The sequence below is a fragment of the Uloborus diversus genome, chromosome 2 (assembly GCF_026930045.1).
Source record: "Uloborus diversus isolate 005 chromosome 2, Udiv.v.3.1, whole genome shotgun sequence".
NCBI classification, from domain to species: Eukaryota; Metazoa; Arthropoda; class Arachnida; order Araneae; family Uloboridae; genus Uloborus; species Uloborus diversus.
The window spans coordinates 96,648,537-96,667,709 of record NC_072732.1 but is presented as its reverse complement, the minus strand read 5'-3'; the positions used below and the strand labels follow the sequence as shown (position 1 = coordinate 96,667,709).

Here is a 19,173-nt window from a genome sequence, read left to right as displayed (position 1 = left end):
CAAAATATATAAAAGAAGAATACAACTTGGTTATAAAGTTAAAGAATCACTAAAGTCTGAAGAAAAGAAAACCTTTATAATCTGCGGTGACAACAAATAGTATAACGGCAAAAACAAAGGTTTTTTAATTGAAAGTTCAATTTTAGCAATTAAATTAAAAACGCGAAGAAGTAATAACTTTCAAGCTTTTATCAGTATTAATTCAAAAACCAAAGATTTCTTTTTGGAATCGTGATTACAGTAAACTAATTACTTCGAGACAATGGAATAAAGGCAAACGAGCTAAGGCATAATTGAAGGCTTCCTCTTTGCCTGTATGGTTGTTTATTTTAAGTAGCATTGAAAGCGTAAAAGGAAATTTCAAGCTATGTAAAATAAACAACCTAACAGACACAAAAGCAATCTTAGGAAGTTCATCCTGTGGTTAATAAGTAAGATTCAATACTTTGTCGTTGAGGAAAAAAGATGCACAAATATGCGGCAGTATAATCGCACCTCATTAATTTTACTTTTTTTTTTGAACAGATAATTGGCGGAAAATGCGTAGGGAATTAAGAGTACTTAACTTTGTAAAGCAAAAAAAAAAAAAAATTTTCTTCAAAAAATCAATTTTCCCTGATTTTTTGTTATTTTTTCAAAATTCCCTGATATTTCCCTGACTTTTCCCTGATTAATAAAGTTCCCTGACTTTTCCCTGATCTGTCGCCACCCTGTATCATATAAGGGCTTTAGACTGCCATCTCCGTTTAGTAAAAAAAAACGTTTTTCATGGAGAAAAAAATCATAAAATCGGTAAAAATGCGGTTTTTTCGCCACAAAAATAATTTTTTTCTTTATCAAAGAACCTAACTAAATTTTCAAAAACGATGTCTAGAGGATATATGGGTCCTTATTTGTTTTTAGAAAAAAGAATTATTCAAATAGGTTAAAAACTTTAGAAATTTTGCTGGTATTTTCCAAAATGACTGATTTTGTGCAGAATTTTTAGTAGGCTGTAACTGAAGAAAAAAATTTTTTCTTGCAAAATCCTTTTAGGATATTTTATTTGTCCCTTAGTTATAACTACTGTAAATTTTTCAAAAAAATCGGTGATGGTCATGTGACTTTTCATACCTGCCGGGCTGATTTGAAATGGAATGACTCTAATTTCTTTTGAATGAGCGAGTTCATTTCTTTTTGTTCTCCACTTTCATACGAAAAAAGTTTTACAATGAACGGTCAATTCGCGATAACTCGAAGTCCGATAACTCGAATAAGACTACAATTCAAAGTTTTTAGTAAATCCTGACCCCTTTGTCTTTAATTCCATGCTAATTGTTCTCAATATCTCAAAGTTAACTTCCTTTAACTCAAAGTTTTTTCAAAGTTGACTCAAAATTTATTTCGAAAGAATGATAAAAGAAAGAAACAAGTGACTATGAGAGAAAAATTAATTCACTGTCACTTGCAATTCCTGCAGAGTAGACCTCTAAAGCAAGAAGAGCAATTGTTGAGCCAATATGCGATAAAGGAGTTATACACGTGAGGAAATGAATTAGCTTGTTTTCTTTTGTTGTACTGTACTGTTTACACTTTGAAATGTTGCTGGACTATGAATTTGCTTTTAAGAATGAATTTCTACAAATTGCTTCAAATTGTCAACTGATTATACCTTTTTTCAAAGGCTGACCAAAGTTAAGATGCGTTCCCTTTCATGCTTTAGTTCGATCATTTGCTGATAAGGTCCTGAGAGGCAGAGGGAGTTTTCTTTACTATTAAATATGTCTAAGCAAGTACTCTGTCAATGATATTAAAAGAAAAAGAGAAACTTCTAAAGTGGTAGAATCCATGAATTCGAATTTGAAACGAATGAAGATGTGCACTTTTCCTGAAGTAGAATCAGCTTGATTCAAGTGGTTCCAGCAATTCTCTCAATATTTTTGATTAAACTGTGCATATTGTTCTTACAAAGTTTTAAGTTCTGTAATTTTGTCAGCTATATGTATATATTAATTAAAATATTCAATAGTTTATAATATTAAAATGTCGAAAACTGAAACTAGCTTTATCAAACTTCCGATAAGTCAAAGTTTTTCGTCGGTCTCTTTAGATTCGAGCTATCGCGAATTGACTGGATCTCTTTGTTCATGCGATTTTTTTTTTGGCTTTTTTATAATGTCAAATAAAACATCTGCTATTTTAAAGTTATTTAAGAAAAGAAAAAACAGTTAATTTTCAGCAGTAAGTTACCACACCTCAGGCAGGGCTGAGGTAGAATTACATGCAATACACCAGACAGCGCGGTTATCACATTCAGAGACTGCAGTTTTGTTCTTGTTAGAACTCATCAGTCTGGAATAGTGAATAATCGAGTTGGAGGCCGATATCATCTCATTGAAGCTGAGATTGTCAACAAACTGGTAGATAAGGTAAATTTATCTCACCAGCGTTGGTGCCCCCAGCTAGGTTATTTATTATTCCAGACTGATGGTTCTAACAAGAATGAAACCACAGTTTCGAGATAGGGATGTGATAAGCCGGGCTGTCTGGTGTATTGCATGTAACAGTTTGTTTAATGTTCCTCGGTAAACAGTGTCTGATGTAATCTGCCATTACAAGGAGCTTGGAAATGATGGTCTATGTCCAGGAAGTAAAAAAAAAAAAACAAGTTTTTCCGAATAATCGTAAGGCACAAGCGAGTTCAATGAAATCAGCTGGTTTCTGTGAGAATGGTTGCTCATGAAATGGGAACATGTGACAAATTACCCCAGTTGATGACAATTAATTAACGAAATAAAAAAGTTAAAAAAAAACTATGTTTTTAAAAGAAACTGAAAAGTATAAAATAATTTCTTAAAGCTTCATGTAGATTTAAAACCCTACTAAGCTTAAAGACAAGGAGGGAAGGGGGGGGGGGAGATCACGATTGGTCGTAACTGCTCTTATAGTTATATGACTGACAATAAATGTTGCTTTAAATGAAAATATTTTGAAACTGTTTGGGGGAACTGAGCTTCCCAGTTTATTTTGATGATTGAAATCGGAAATTTGATCATGTGCATGTTTAAAAGATTAAAATTTTAAGGGCTTAGATTCTTTTTTCCTACTGCTGAAGAATCTTTAGTTCCAATACATGAAACAAGAGACTTTATTTTCTTAATAAATAGCAAATACTTAGTCCATAAAACAGCATACAATTTATTGTCCGTTAAACATTCTAATAAGCACTTTTGATGCATAATAAGTTAATTTCTTGGTAAGCTCCAAATCACCACTCTTTTTCAGTTCTTTAAGTGCAGCATATTGTCCCTCATAATATTTACTTAATTTCTCTAATTTTTCATATTCAGAAGCATCATTCATATGTCTGCACATTTCCTCATGAATTTGCTTCAGTTCTTTAATCTTTTTAACAGGTTTAAATTTTATCACATCTTTTTTCTTCTGGGAAAACTCTTCAGCAAAATGAAAATATTCTTCTTGATTTTTCACCAGGCCTAAATATTTCGTAAATCGAAATCTAATATTCTGCATGATGGGTACCTTTGACTTGCCTGAAGCACAATACTTGTTGTCTGCAGAGTTTCCCACACTATCTAAAAGCTTGTTTATTTTATTGATTTTCTTCTGAGTTAACATAAAAGGATATAAATCTTCTGATGCTGCATTAATATTGTCCCACACTGTTTGAAGTTTTTCCAATGTTTTCGCCTTGTATATTTTTCTCAAAATACTTTTTTGCTGTAATAGAAAATCAGTTTGATAAATTTTAAAATAAATAATGATTCATTGCTGATTAAAAAGATAGAGAGGGAAAAGAAAAACTATTAACAAAATAATACAACATGTTTCTAGAAAATAGATTTGTTTACTTATGTGAAAACAGTTGCACAGAATAATTATCTACCGAAAAAATCGGTTGCAATTATGTTAAGAAAATCTACTACATGTTTGTACATTACACCCGCTAAAACAATTGCTTGTACCTGAAACCTGTTGTAATGAAATTCGTTACTTGCTTACAGAGTATGCGTCTTCTTTGTCAAAGCAGACTGTAAATTTAGTTCATATTTGTTGGATTCCCTAGTTTTTGCAGTCTTTGTTCCAAAAATAAAGAGAATAAAACTGGTTTTATGTTTTTGCCAGTAGAATGCAGCACTGTGCCCTCTATTTCTTTTTAAATTCCAAAATACAAATGCGACAACCAGCAACAGGCTCTGCACCCAACCAGGCTGGTCCCAGTCAGTTTACTAGTCCCCAATGAAAATCAATGCCCCCCTTGAAGCTATCCACCCCTATCCTCCACTTTTGCCTCTTCCGGTAAGCAGTTTCAAGTGCTACTAAAGTAGTAATTTTTCTTAATTTCCAAAGGAAAAAAAAAATCAAGCAGTGCAAAGTTAACCACAGTAGCTCAAAGTTACCCCAGGGCCACTCAGTGCCAAGGCGGGCCCCTTGTCAGTTTGGTAGCTGAGCCACCTCCAACTTAAAACTTGTAAAACTTTACAACTCTCTAGTTTTTGACTAGGCTGACATAGCTCTCGTCAGCCCTGACGGCGCCTGCAGTTTAGCAATTTTATAACAAAGGATATCTGAGACATTTTTACTCTGGTCTGTTTTAAACAATTCTCGAGTTGGCAAAAATAAAGCTTATCATATTTTTTCTCCCTTGAACAGTACAAAACACATGGAAATTACTTGTTCTTTTTCCCTGCTTCCAGTTAGCAAAACAAGCCCTTTCATGTGACTGGACTAGTAAATTGCTAAACAAGTTGTTAACGGTTCAACTGGGTAAAAGTGTTTGAAAGGTCAAAAATACTGACTTTAGTGAACAAAAATTATAAAATTCTGACCAATACTGACTAAAATTTAAAAACTTAACAAACTTTAGCGTAACAAAAAAAGAGTAGCACACTTAGTAAAATAGATGCTAGCTTTATTTGTAATGTGCAGCAACATAATGTAAAGCTTACTTGGAACAAATTTTGAATGAAAGATGTGAGTTAATTTATCACATATTTAGTGAATAATATGAATAAAACTTTTTTAAACTAGGAAAATAAATTAAAAGATCTTGCAACTGGTCGAAATATTATTAAATGATTAAGAGCAGTTTTTGATTTGCAATTTTCTTTCTTTGAAAACTCACTGGAAAACACAATTTCTAGAAAATTTTTGATCTTGGGGAAATACGAAGTGAAAAAAATATAAATTGTACACTTAACCCTGTTAATTTTTAGTTTAATCTGCAAATAAAATCAACTAAATTATATAAACAGAGGTCAGTATATAATGTGTTCTAGTGTGTATTTCAATACATACACACAATAATACAATACATTTTAAAATATTTTGGATGTGAGCAATGGGACTGTAGTGTATAAAAAAATACAGTAATTTTTATATGATACTTGGGCTTTACCTTTGTCAGTATGTAAAGCAATTTATTTTTCCTATTTCCAAAAAATGCTCTTGCAGTTTACGGGTAAAACTGTTTGGAAGGTCAAAAATACTGACTTTAGAGACCAAAATTTATTAAACGCTGATTAAATAGTAACAAAATTTTTCAAATATTGACTAACTTTAGAATACTAATCAGCAATGTTATTCATTGTAAAATGGATGCTTATTGTATTTGTAATGGATGACAGCACCTAATTTGTAATGTAAACCTAGACTAAAATTTTGACTAAACGCTATAAACTTTAATTTACATAATTTCTATATGATGATGAGCAGATATCTGCAAAAACTTTTAAAAGTTAGGAAATTTTTTTAAATGGTAGACAAATTATTATTCAGTTTAAAAGAAATATTAAATGCAAGATGACTTTGGAAGAAAAAAAACTGGTTGTTAAAGTATCTTGACACTTGGGCAGCCTGGTACCCAGAATTGGACAGATCCTGACCATAAGAATGATGAATCTTTACTGCAACCAGAAAAATACATTCATTTAAAAAATCGTTCAAATGTTCAAATTTTTATTAAGTTATTGAGAAAAGTTTTTCATCTTCAGTCACATTGCCTTTTCTTTTAAAACTATTGTAAAATTACTTGGAAAACTTCGAAATCAAGCACAAGAGACTGGAAATAAAGTATGTATAACAGAGACGCTGTTCATTTTTTAATTAAAAAAAAGGAGTATTCTGACTTTAGACTGACTCTAAGCTAGTTGTTAATGTGAAAATAATTGTACATGTTTCAAAAAGCTTTAAGCATTTATGATTGAAAAAGAAGGTTTAAGCGGGGTTCCTCAGGGATCAGTTTTAGGGCCTATTTTGTTTATTATCTTTATGAATGACATCAATGAAAATATTTCTGGAAGCATGAATTGTTTTGCTGATGATGTAAAAGTTACGGGATTGTCGAAAATGAAGAACAAGTAAAACAACTTCATGAGGATTTAGATCATATTACTAAGTGGGCAGATAAATGCGGTATGGCAGTAGGGAAATGTCAAGTGCTACACTTAGGTCATGGAAATAAGGGTATGAGATATCATTTACAGGGTTCAGTCATTAATCAGGCAGAAAATGTTATGGATCTGGGTATCTTAATAAACCAGGATTTCAAGTTTACTCAACAGTGCAGCATTGCTAGTAACAAAGTCAACAAAATGCTTGGGTTTATCAATAGATCTATTTCAAACAAATCAAAGAAGGTTCTTCTGCCTTTATATAGTAGTTTAGTAAGACCTCATTTGGAGTACGCTGTTCAGTTTTGGTCGCCTTTCTGAAGGAAGATATTTTTGTATTGGAAAGGGTTGAAAGAAGGGTAACTAGATTAGTAAGGGGACTTTCAGATTTAGACTATGATACCAGACTTAATAGTTTAACATGTATAGTCTGGAGCAAAGGAGAGTCAGAGGGGACATGATTCAGTTATTTAAATTTATCAAAATGAAAGAAGTAAATGGATTAAATTTTTGCAGGGAAAGCAGGACGAGGGGTCATTGTTTTAAGCTATTTAAATCTCAGGCTAACTTGGAAATTAGGGAAAACTACTTTAGTAGGGTCGTGGGCACTTGGAATAGCTTACCAGAAGAGGCGGCAATGAGCAAGGGGGTGGATAGCTTTAAGAGGGCCATTGATCTTCATTGAGGACTAATTAATTGACCAGCCTAGCTGGGCCCAGAGCCTGTTGCTGGTCGTCACATTTTTATTTGTATTTTTCCCCAAATTCCATGAACAATGTATTATTATGCATTAGTCATCAGTAAAATAGATGAACTTAAATGCTAAGTGCAAATAATAAAGTACAAGAATAGAAAAAGTCAGTCAGTAAAGATTTTTTTTTCTTTTTCCAACAAAAAACAAATTGGGCTCTTTTATGTAAAGCGAACTTTTTCGAAACTCAGAAGAAAAATGAGCATTTATGACTACAGAAAAAAATTATAGTACTGTATAATTTCCATATACTTACAGAACTAGTGAATTTACGGTGCTGATTTTCAACTGATGTTTTCTCAGGAACAACAACTTCTAAATTCAAAGAGATTACATTAAATAAAATATCAACCAATTAAAAATAGTTTTGACTTTTCTCTAACTAATGTATAATGAAATCCTGTTACCACAAATACCGATACAACGAACAAAAGTTTGGTCCAGTTTCAAAACCCATCAAGATAATGTGCATTCTTGCTTTAACAAAACAATTTTTTCAAAAATTTGTTACAACGAAATGTTTTTCTTTACGTCAGTTTGAATATTTTTTACTTATTGCTAATTTTCAGAAATTTAAAAACAACTTTCCCTAGACGTAACATGAGAACTTTGTTTATGCTTTCAAAACTAAGCCATTCAAGGTGGAAATCTGCTCATGCTGAAACGTAAGCTGATGTGAGGCACCAAAAGTCAGTGAGTGTCTAGCCTTGCGTAGTCTATTTCTGTGCACCAAACGTGAGGCACCCAGTAAATTTGCAAGGTGTCTCACAAATACTGAATAAATAATGTGTTTAATTATATTTCAGATACTTAGTCATGGTCAATGTTCCATATTAAATTTCATAGTGTAGATTTGCAAAATTAACACTTTGATAAAACTAAAGTTTTAAGGTGATTCTGTCACAACGAAAAATTTTATCAGTCCCTTAGAGTTCATAGTAACAAGATTTCACTGTATTAAAGAAAAGAGAGTATTCAATATTTTTTAACTATGTCAGTTAAACACAATTTTGAACATACAATACAATACAAAAAAAAGCTTGATGTATGATCAAGATTCACAAAATATAGAACAGATATTTTTCTCATGGTGGGGGGGGAGAAGATAAATTACACAGGGAAAAAAGAATGCATAACTAGAAAGATTCCAGCCCCTATTTTCGACAAAAAAGGAACATTGTTTGACAGCTCAGGTTGACAAGTTAAGGCTCAAAACGAAATTTCTGAAAAAGCGGCAAACATAAATGCATAGCATAAGTAAACACTAGTTTGTAGCTTTTTTTTATTTTTAAAACTAAAAATTGTAACTATACATTATTTATTTCTATATACGAGGCGTGTTTTTAAAGTAAGTTCCGTTTTTATATAAAAAAGGAACGAGTACAGATAGAGCTAAGTAATTTAGTGCACAAAAATCTACCACCCTTACGCTATTTTTCGACATTGCTCCCGTGATTTTCCAAGCATTTGTCATAGCGTGGTACAGGTTTTTGTATACCTATTCGTACAAAGTTACCGCCCGTTTAGTCAACCATGAGGACTCTTACAGGGCTTTGGCTGGGGCGTTTTTGAACATCCTCTGGTCTGCCCTCACCTCGCTCGCAGCATCTTTCATTTGTTTCGGCATCTAAAGTCTTTCCAAGGTGGTCTGTGGCACAACAGCAATAATGAGCTCAGAGAACATGTTATCCCATGGCTGACTACACAGGCGGCAATTTTCTATGAATAGGTATACAAAAACCTGTACCATGCTATGACAAATGTTTGGAAAATCACGGGAGCAATGTCAAAAAATAGCGTAAGGATGGTAGATTTTTGTGCAATGAATTTCTTTGCTCTATCTGTACTCGTTCTTTTTTTATATCAAAACGGAACTTACTTTAAAAATATGCCTCATATTTCATTATTCATTGATTTTTAATAATGAAATTACTCTTTCATGAAATTTTCGATAGGTCCCTTTAACTTTGTTACAAATGAGCGCAACTGCAATATGTGAATGAAATAAAAGAAAATCCATTGTGTCAACCTTTATTAAAAATACAAACTCTTTTAAAATCTTACCTCCAATATCTTCATCTAACTGTTGGATATCACAGTTTATTATATTAACATCTTTCTCTGAATCTAGATCAATCACATCAGGTTTATCTCTTTCATTTGCTTTTTTCTTCGCAAAATAATTGGCCAAAGCATTTATTTGACTTTCAGATGCTTCAGAGTTTTTACTAAAAAAATAAAGGATGAATGAAACAAGACACATAATAACCATAAAGAGTAAAACGCTAAAAAACTAATATTAAAAAGATATAATACCTGAGATTATCAAAATGCTCAGGCTTTAGCCATTCTTCCAAATTGTTTGGTAATGCCAATGAAGAAGGCTAAAAATAAAAATAGAAAGAATTAAAAGATAAAAACCCTGATAAATATACAAAGTTTAGGTAAACAACAAGTTTGAAAGTCAACACTCGTAAAAAGTACTTAAATAATTTCAATGCTAAAATAGAAGGAACAAAAAGTAACAATAATCAAAACAAACTTTGATATAATTTGAAGCTTTATTATTTATTTTTCTAGTTTGCCAAGAAAGTAAAAATAACAGCCTTTCCCCATTTTAGAACAATAAATTCTGAAGTTTACCTAATCATATATTAATGGCACATAATCTTGAATACAGTTTTCTTGAATATTTATAACTACAAGATTATGTGCCATTAATACATAAATGGCATATAATCTTGAATACAATCTTTCTTCAAGGAGAATATTTTGAACTCATAATTACAATATTCATCAGACTGACGGGTCAAACAATCAATTAAAATACACAAAAACCCTCTTATGCGGACAATTTTTAATTCCCCAATTCCAAGGCAAATAACATTATTAAACTCCTGTCCTGTGGACACCCTTCTATTGCGGACAAAAATATTTGTCCCAATAGTGTCTGCATTAGAGGGGTTTTACTGTTCTTTTTAACTTATTGCAAAATGAGTAAAATTCTAAGTTTCTTTGGATGAGCTAGTATTTGACACACAAAGTGTATTGGCTAAGCCAGGGAGTGGGTTAACTTAACACAGCTATTCTAAATTTGGCTTACAAAAGCAGAAGCGATAGAGTATACAATATTTAAACATTATAACATTAGATTTTGTCAAATTTTGCTCGCTGCACCTTGCAGTAAGCCATAAATATCAAAACTATTTATGCAATAACTTTTTAAAGCTAGTAAACTTTGAATGGTTTTGGGATGTGCGAAATAGATTAAATTTTTAAGAGGATTTCTTTTCTTTCTAGATTTCTTATTTACATCTTGCATTAGTGCGATATGAAATTACTTCAATTAAAACCAAAGTTGGTGCCCTGGGTCTGTACTTCATGCGCTCATGCTAATCTGGCCCAGATTATATTTGCTGCTGTAGAACTTACTTTTTTGAATAAGTGATTTATGAATACAACGACTGCAGCAACAAGGGGCTTGCAGATATTTTCTTTTAAATTTTACCACAGGCAATGCTGTGGCAGGTAACAGTAGTAAATTTGTGAACGCATATATTGTCAGAATACTCTGAAAAAATTTGCACAGTGAAAAACTATCTGCTTACATACAGAAGCAAATCACTGTTATGTCAAGAAGGAAGTATGTAGAGGAGTAATGTAAGAAATGTGTATGTACAGATGCATGAAAATAATGTGCAAAACTATATGTTAAAAACAACAAAACCAAATCATCAAAATATTGAAACTTGAAATACAAAACCGACCATGGGGATTATACAAAAATGATCTTATAAGCGGGGAGATTATTATTCTGGTAATAGAAAATACTTATTATTTTAACTAGTGCCTGTTTTTTTTTTAAATATATAAGCTAAAATGTACAATTGTTTAAGAAAAGTACTATGTTATTAGATTAATTCTTTTTGTTATTTAATTAAATTTATTGCAAGCAAGAAATATTTTTAAACATTTCAGTTTCACTTATGACAAGTCTTTGCCAAGGTTTAGCCCTTGTTCAAACAAAGTCTTTCAGTTCATTAAGTTTTGAAATAATTATGTGATGCTCCTGAATGAGGGGAAAATATCTACCCAAGAATGTTAAATGATCCAACATATTTAAGAACAGCTATTTAAGTTAGAAGTTGAATTTTCAATTCACCTTTTTTCTTGAGAAATGCGGAAAGAGAGAATGCTTTTAATAATTAGAGGTAATGCTTTTAACAATTAAAAGAAGTAAGCTTTGTAATCAAGCCTTCAATGTTTTTCCTAAGAAACCATTTGAAGAAACCCTATGAAAATTTCCGATTTTTATGAGCCATTGCATTGGACTTAGGAGGATTAACATTAAAATTTTCTCATGCTTTTAAATTAAGTCTGTTAATTTTTAACCAGCTTAATTTGTTATGGAGTCACAGCCATTGCTGCTTGGAGTCATGCATAGTTTTTACGGGATATATTTACTCAAGCAACTTTTAAATAATTTTGCTATATTTGTGATCTAGGAAACAATCCATGTAGTGACATCAGCATGGAAAGTTTCGACCTACGAGAACAGAAAATGCTTTCATGTTTTTGGAAGTAGAAATTAAGGGTAAATTGAATTAGGAGAAGGATTTTAGCGCACAGAACAATTACGCTTATAGAAGAGGAAAAGTGTTTCATACTGAGAAGATTGCATTATAAGTGAAACCTGTGTAAGTTGACCACTTGCGGTGCAGTACTTTGGCGGCCAACTTAGACAAGTGGTCAACTTATAAAGGGGGTAATGATTATTATTATTATTTATTTATTTTTTTTGTAAGTCTTGCACCATGCATTCATTTTTTTGACTAATTGACACTTACTCTTTCCGTTCAACTCACTTTTATTGTTTAGCATTACTTTGAATCAATAATATAAAATGTTATTCAAATATTTTTAGAGATTATTTTCCCAGAATGATGTATAGTATGTTATGCAAATTTAAAATTTCAGTAAATTGATTAAAAAAAAGTCTTATTGTTTATGAAAAGTTACTCGTTTTATATTAATAGTTCCTAAAAATTTATAGTTAATCAAAAAATAAATTTTTTTTTCGTTTAACAACAAAAGAAAAACAAGTTTGGAGAATAAAAGGGTTCTTAGTAGTTTTCCCATGTGGTTAAACTCAAAAGGAGGTTTAGTTATGCTGCTGTTTCATTAAATGCTGGTCTGGCATCAAAAGTATTCTTGGAAAGCTATAAAAAAATAATAAAAATAATACTTTGTTGAATAAAATTTTAAAAAATAAACCAAGTGGTCAACTTACAAAGGGTTTTTTACAATACTCCAAACCAAACTTGGGGTTCATTAGTGGTCAAGATAGACAGGTGGTCAAGATAGAGAGGTGGTCAAGTTACAGAGGTTTTCTTTCATTACATAAGATAGGACTCATTCCGTTCCTGACAAAAGCGGTCAACATAGATGGGTGGTCAACTTACAAAGGTGGTCAACTTTACAGGTTTTACTGTATAAGTTCTATAATTGTGATAAAGCATGTATTAACGACAGATTCTGGATATATTTATGCATGTATACAAGTTCTACACATGCAAATATATTAATTAAGCAACATGTTTAGAGACTAAAAGTGTGAAGGGAAAAGTTTTTTTTTAACAGTTTGAAGTCTATGCCCGAGCGTCACTCGGGTTGCCCTTTTTGATGAAGTTAACTAAGCCTGAAATTCTCTCTGGGCCAAATTTTTACTCTCTTAGCTATAAAAGTATGAGTTATATACGTTTCTAACCATTTTAGATACTATCTACCAACACTTTAATTCAAAAAAAAAAAAAAAAAGAGAGAGATGACAGCACCAAGTAGAAATAACTACATTAAACGTGATAGAATTGGGGTTTGAATTCGAGTCTTTGAAATGTACTACACAAAATTTTTTTTATTGAATATTGTTTATTTACAAATAAAATCTATTTTCAGATACTTGTTTAAGATTTAGGTAAGTTTTTAATTGTATGTAATTGCTATGTAAGCTTTTAAGGTTAAAAAAGATGTTTTTCAAGGTGGAACTTTTTTTTCGGGGGGGGGGGGGGGGGGGGGGGTCAAACATGCTTTTTCCGATAATTTCTTACTAAAAATTGATTCTTATTTCATTCAAATAGTGCATTCATAACAAAAGAAAACATCTTGAAGCATGTAATACAATAAAAATCACTAAAATACACATCTTCCAAGTATCTTTCGCCCAATCCAAAAAAAAGTGAACATGAGGATGAAAATTCAAATTTCATTCAATATGGTTGAAATTTTCCATACACACTGCTAAAAGTATACTAGTTCATATTTTATTGAAAAAAAATTTCATTTATGTCATTAACATTCTTATTTTAATTACTAAAGTGGAACTATATCAGTGCGAACTAGACTGCACCAAAACTGCTTATGTTGCATGGTCTATTACAGCTGAACAAATAATTCTAGAAATCTATAAAGTTTCACACATAATCTGACATTCATTAGCAACATTTTTTCCTGAAGAGAAATGTCTACTAATCTTCACTACAAAAGGTAAGCATATTTAATTATTCTTAATTATTGTGTCACACCCGCAACAAAAAAAATGCATTTATATTTCCACAGAAAAATTTATTTGCCTAAAAGTTTTGAAACTTTGTATTCTAAAATAGTTTACTAAAGTACTTTGAATAACAAACACAAAAAAAATTAATTAATGTTTTAATTGGAGTTATTAAGCGTTGCGGGTGTGACATGTTCCTGTTGCGGGTGTGACATTTAGTTAAAGTCACACCCGCAACATCTTTTTAAATTAAACACAAATGTAATTCTGGAATGCATGTAGATGACAGCACTAATGTTTTAACCTTTGACCTAACCTTTGGCCTTTGACTTATTTGTCTAGACACCAGTTAATTCAAAATTAGTATCTTTAGAGCATGTGCAGTTGATTTATTTAGCTTGGTATTCTATATTATTGGTTCTCCTAAGAAACATTTTTGTATTTCTTGATTTATAATTAAGGCAACTAATCAATAAGGTAAGATTTGTTTTTTTTTTTTTAAATAAAACTTTAAAAAACCAAAACAATATTTTATCTTTTTTAATATGTATAAAAATGCATAATTTTGCTTTCAGCATTTGACTTTTTCCCCCTTTACTTTTTAAAACAAATAATGTAATATTAGGGACAGATTATTTTTTACTTCAAATTCAAAATAAATATAAAGAAATAATAAAAATAGTAATGAAACTTTTTTATTACAATATTTATTAAAAAAAACTTTGTATAAAATTCTGTCAGTTCAAGTTCTAAATGAATCAAAACTTAATGTTTTTAATTTCAATTGGGGTTAAAAAAATCAAAGAACTTCAAAAAAAAAAAAAAAAATGTTCAACAATATATTTTGGGACTTGTAGTGCTATATTTATTCACTTTACACATTTTTTTTTTTTGCAGAAGAATGAACAGCACTGAAAGATTCCGAAATCATCGTAAAAAGATGAAAGAAAACTCGGCTAAATACTCGGAATATTTTCTAAAAGAAAGGGAAAGAAACAAAGCAAGAATAGAAATTACAAAGAAACTACTTTAAAAAATTACATCTTTGGCCATGAAAGAAAAGAAAATGTAGAGGCAAAACCAGAATGTGAGGCAGAGAAAGTGTAGAGAGAGAAAGAAATCTTCGACAAAAGGGGCCACACCATCTCCAGCTGTAGAAGCAGAGTCAATGGCAATTTTTTGAAGAGCTCAAATCAAACCTTTGGTAATGCAAACCATAGACAGGTACAATCTTCTGTTAATGTCATACAACCAAAAAGACTACAACATTAAAATTGCATGGTCATACTTTGCAAGGACTCATAGATAAGGAGCTGTGGATGGTGTTGGTGCGGTAACAAATAAAAAATGGTGTCACTTGCCGTTACAGCGTAGAGCAACAGTCAATTCTGCATCGGATTTTGCCATTTGAGCAGAAAAGGCTCTTAAAAAAATCAGAGTACTTTATTCTGCGGAGAGCGACATCACAAAAGATGTTGCAAAAATGCTTCACGCACGCTGCTGTCTTGTACAAAGCTATACCAAACTTACAATCGGTACACCATGTTGTACCGATCGATATGGGTACAATTCAAGTGGCAGGCACTAACTGCAGAAAGTGCACTGAAGATAGTTTCATTGCTGCCTCAGTCGGAAACAATCTCCCTTGGTAATATAAATGCTATTGGAGATTTTGTAGAATTAGTTTTGTTTTCTACCTCAAAAAAAAAAAAATTAAAAAATCAGGCAAATAGATGGAGAAGACATACAAGTAGAATACTTGGAAAAAAAACCCTTCAGAACATGTATACATCTGGCCCAATCAGTCAGACATATCATGGAAGAAACAGAACATTGTAATAAGAAAACTAACACCCCCTGAAATCATCAATTCTAGATTGGAAATGAGATTTATGCAAAAAAAAATTTCCTTAGTTATTTGCAATTTCTCTAATTTATTACTGTGCTAATCATAAAATGTCTGATTGATAACTATTTGTGTATGTTGTTATTTTATTGGCCACACAAGTCACACCCGCAACGGGGTGTCACACCCGCAACGGCAACTTTGAATATTTTTTACAGTGAAACTAATTGAGTGAGTATCTAAATTTTTGTATAGAATAATTTGTTAAGTATTACTGTCTAACATTAAAAAAAACCAGTTTGATCAGTTGATATAATTCACAGAGTTTTGAATGTTTTGATCGCAAGGTGAAAATGCATGTCCTTTTTATATCACACCCGCAACGGGTAGAAATTAATTTTTAAAAAAATAAATAAAATATCAATCAACTTGCAAATTGGCGTCAATGTACCTGCAAGTGATCTTTATTGAAAAATATAAAAATTGAAACCTATACTCTAAAATATTTTTGCTGATGACTCATTTAGTTAGTGTAAATGTCACACCCGCAACTTTGGATTGGGCGCTTTTAAAAAATCATGGAAAGCGCCAAAAAACCGCAGTTTGGAGGGAGATAATAGCTCAGAACTGAAAGTGCTAATTTTTCCAAAGTTATATTTCAGGACGATTTTTCGAGATCATCTGAAAATTGTTGAATAGAGAAACAACTGTAATTGCTCGGTGGAAGAAAAAGATTGCAAATGTGATTTTTAAAAATATACCTTAAAGGGATCTTATAAGATGAAACAAAGACTCAGGATGGACTTTTTAAGCAGTAAAATATACAGAAAAGCCAGCTGGAACTTTTCAAAAGTGATTTTATATGTCTGCGAGGTTTGACTCTAAATTCACATGCATGCAGCTTAAAAAAAAAAAAAAAAACAAGAATGCATATTTCTAAATAAATAAATACTCACCCATTCCCAACTTCCTTTCTTTAGTTTTGTGAGCCATGGGAAAAGTTTTTTGTAAAGATCATATATCTGTACTAAAACAGCTTTGAATATAATGCTGAAAATAATAATAATAATATTTAAATTTTTATTGTATCTTGCTGTGAAAACTGAAAACAGATTTTTGGATCTGACCAAAGCTAAAATCAAATTAGAAAGTGTAGTGTACTTAGTGGTAGAGGCCTTAAAAAAAGCATTAAGTTAAAAACTTCTGAATATTCAGCAAACCTAGGACACTCTTTTGTGCCTTTAATCTCGAATATTACATCAGAGGTCTTCAACCTTTTTTACTCAAAGTCCATGTTGTAAATTTTTGATGAGTTAAGATGGACCAACAATCCAACAACATTTCAATTCAGATGATTCATTAAGCACTGCTACACCCCCTCCCCCATATATACACATTTTTTTAAAATTAAATTAGCAGGGTTCAAAAATATATTTTCAAAAATATCGAAAATAGCTGATATTTTAATATCTATCGAATATTTTCATATTGTATAGCCAGGAGCGTGCACAGAAATTTTGGAGCCTGTGGCAGATGACTTTTCCGGGCACCCCTCCATATTGTTTACCCCTATTTTACTACTTTTTCAAATATTGGGCTACCTTCAGGCTCAGGCCAACAGGTGTCCCTTCTCCCACCCTGTGCTCGTCACTGAGTATAGCTAATATTTTCAATCAGCGCAAACTTGACTGTTTAAAGAGTAACTGCTTCCTCAAATCCCTGTCGACTATTTTCTTATAATTACTAGCAGTACCTCCACAGCGATGCCTGTGCTAAAAATTAAATGGAAGTCCATTAAATAAAAAAAATTGACGCCCCCTTTTTCTCTGATGTGAAATGATCATTTTTCTTTAAATAAAAGGCGTACACACCTTTTCACAAAAAAAAAAAAAAGCTGTTAAAATTTCTTTGGAATTTAAAACTTCTCATCAAAACATTAAATTAGATTTACAGTTGCTTTAAAACTCTATTTAGTGAGTGAAGCGGTTTTTTCTGCAATTTAAAATATTTTGCCAAATAAACAAAAAAAAAGACATCAAATAATCTCTTTCAAACGTAAAAATAGTTCAGCAACTCTATTGTTTATCGCCAAACTCAGTCAGCAAACACGCTATCATAATTCATCCTACTAACGAAAAAAAAAGAATCTCGTGGAACATTCAAAATCATCGTCAGAAAAAAAAGAAGAAAATGTCGTACATTGCACTCGGATAAAAACAAATCAAAAGTTTTTTTTCTTTCAAAACAAATCGCCAAAACAATGAATTACATTTACAGTTGCTTTAAAACAATAACCCTAGACTGAACTGCTCAGCACCTAACTCGCCAAGCGATCACGCTACCGGAACTTGGCCCTTTTGCGAGTGAAGCGGACGTTTTTTCTTTGGCAATAATAAATGTTTCGCCAAACAAACAAAAAAGTATAAAATCACATTAACAGTAGCTTTGAAATCTTTATATATTAAGAGTTGCATTGCCTGGCTTTGCCCGGTATACCTTGAAAATAAAAATTGTGTCAAAAACATATATTCAACAATCAGGTTCAAATAAAAAAAAAAAAAAAAAAAAAACCACCATGCAAAATTACCCTTCCAAACAATGACGACAGATATTAAAATACTTTTAAGGAATTAAAATGGAGTTTAAAAGCATAGCCATGGAAACACGAAATAAAATAAGTTTAAGAAATTAAATGCAAAATAAGGAAAGAAACAAGGGACTCAAAAAGCGTAACCTTGGAAACGTGAAAATAAGATGGTTGACAACCTGAATCAAAATGGCATTTTTTGAATTTGATTTAAAAATGCTTGTAACTTTTTTTCCTTTGAAGATAGAAGCTAAGTTTTTCGACCATAGGTCGAGAGAGATCTGGAGTAAAAAATGTCGCTTTTTCCAAGAGTGTCAAAAAGAAAACTGTGGGACAACACCTTCACTTTTTATTGATAGATTTAATGAAGAAAGTAATGCCTAAATTTCAACTTAGCCTAAAAAAGTTCCAAGCTAAAAACGAAAATTACTCCCACCGTAATTAAGTTAGAGCATTGAAACAAATTGTTTAGAGCATGGAAAATGCTACCCTTTTCAACGATATACAATATTAATATGTGCAAGTAATTTTTTTCACTCCCATATTCGGGAATTTATCTGAAATTTGGGCCTTAATTGGAATAAAAAAAGAACTATTTATCAGATTTTTTCAAAATATAGCCTATATCACTCATTAAGAAAGCACCTTTCATATAGTGAAGGAAATTTTCAAGTAGATGCAGTGGTTTCAGAGATTACCTTGAACATACAAACACACAAAACTCCGCCCTCTCTATTTATAATATTAGTATAGATAATGCATCAACTTTAAAATTCATGTTTCATTAATTATTTATATTCATAAAATATATTTTATGTCAAAATTTACATACCTTGAATGGCATTTAAGTATACAAATAATTTTTTAAATCATTTGTTAAATGCAATAATTTAAAGTAATAGAAATAAAATATAACATAACTAATATTGATACTGGCTCTTATATTGGATATTTACATTTCTTTTCATGTTCTCTGTAAAACTGATCACATATATATATATGTGCTGTGAAAAAATCACAGAAAAACATCACAGTATCATGCTC

The 19,173-nt window shown here is 31.3% G+C and overlaps 1 protein-coding gene across 1 annotated transcript in view; it reads right to left on the bottom strand.

Annotated features, from left to right (window-relative positions):
* Positions 1–3,131: 3,131 nt before the first annotated feature.
* LOC129217184 (uncharacterized) overlaps positions 3,132–19,173 on the bottom strand; it is a 51,876-nt gene continuing 35,834 nt past the window's right edge. The window contains exons 7-11 of the mRNA XM_054851447.1: positions 16,499–16,592; positions 9,460–9,527; positions 9,208–9,371; positions 7,400–7,458; positions 3,132–3,720 (exon numbers count right to left, since the gene is read on the bottom strand). Coding sequence (XP_054707422.1) covers positions 3,178–3,720; positions 7,400–7,458; positions 9,208–9,371; positions 9,460–9,527; positions 16,499–16,592 — 928 coding nt within the window. The 3' untranslated portion in view covers positions 3,132–3,177. The remainder of the gene's footprint in view (positions 3,721–7,399; positions 7,459–9,207; positions 9,372–9,459; positions 9,528–16,498; positions 16,593–19,173) is intronic.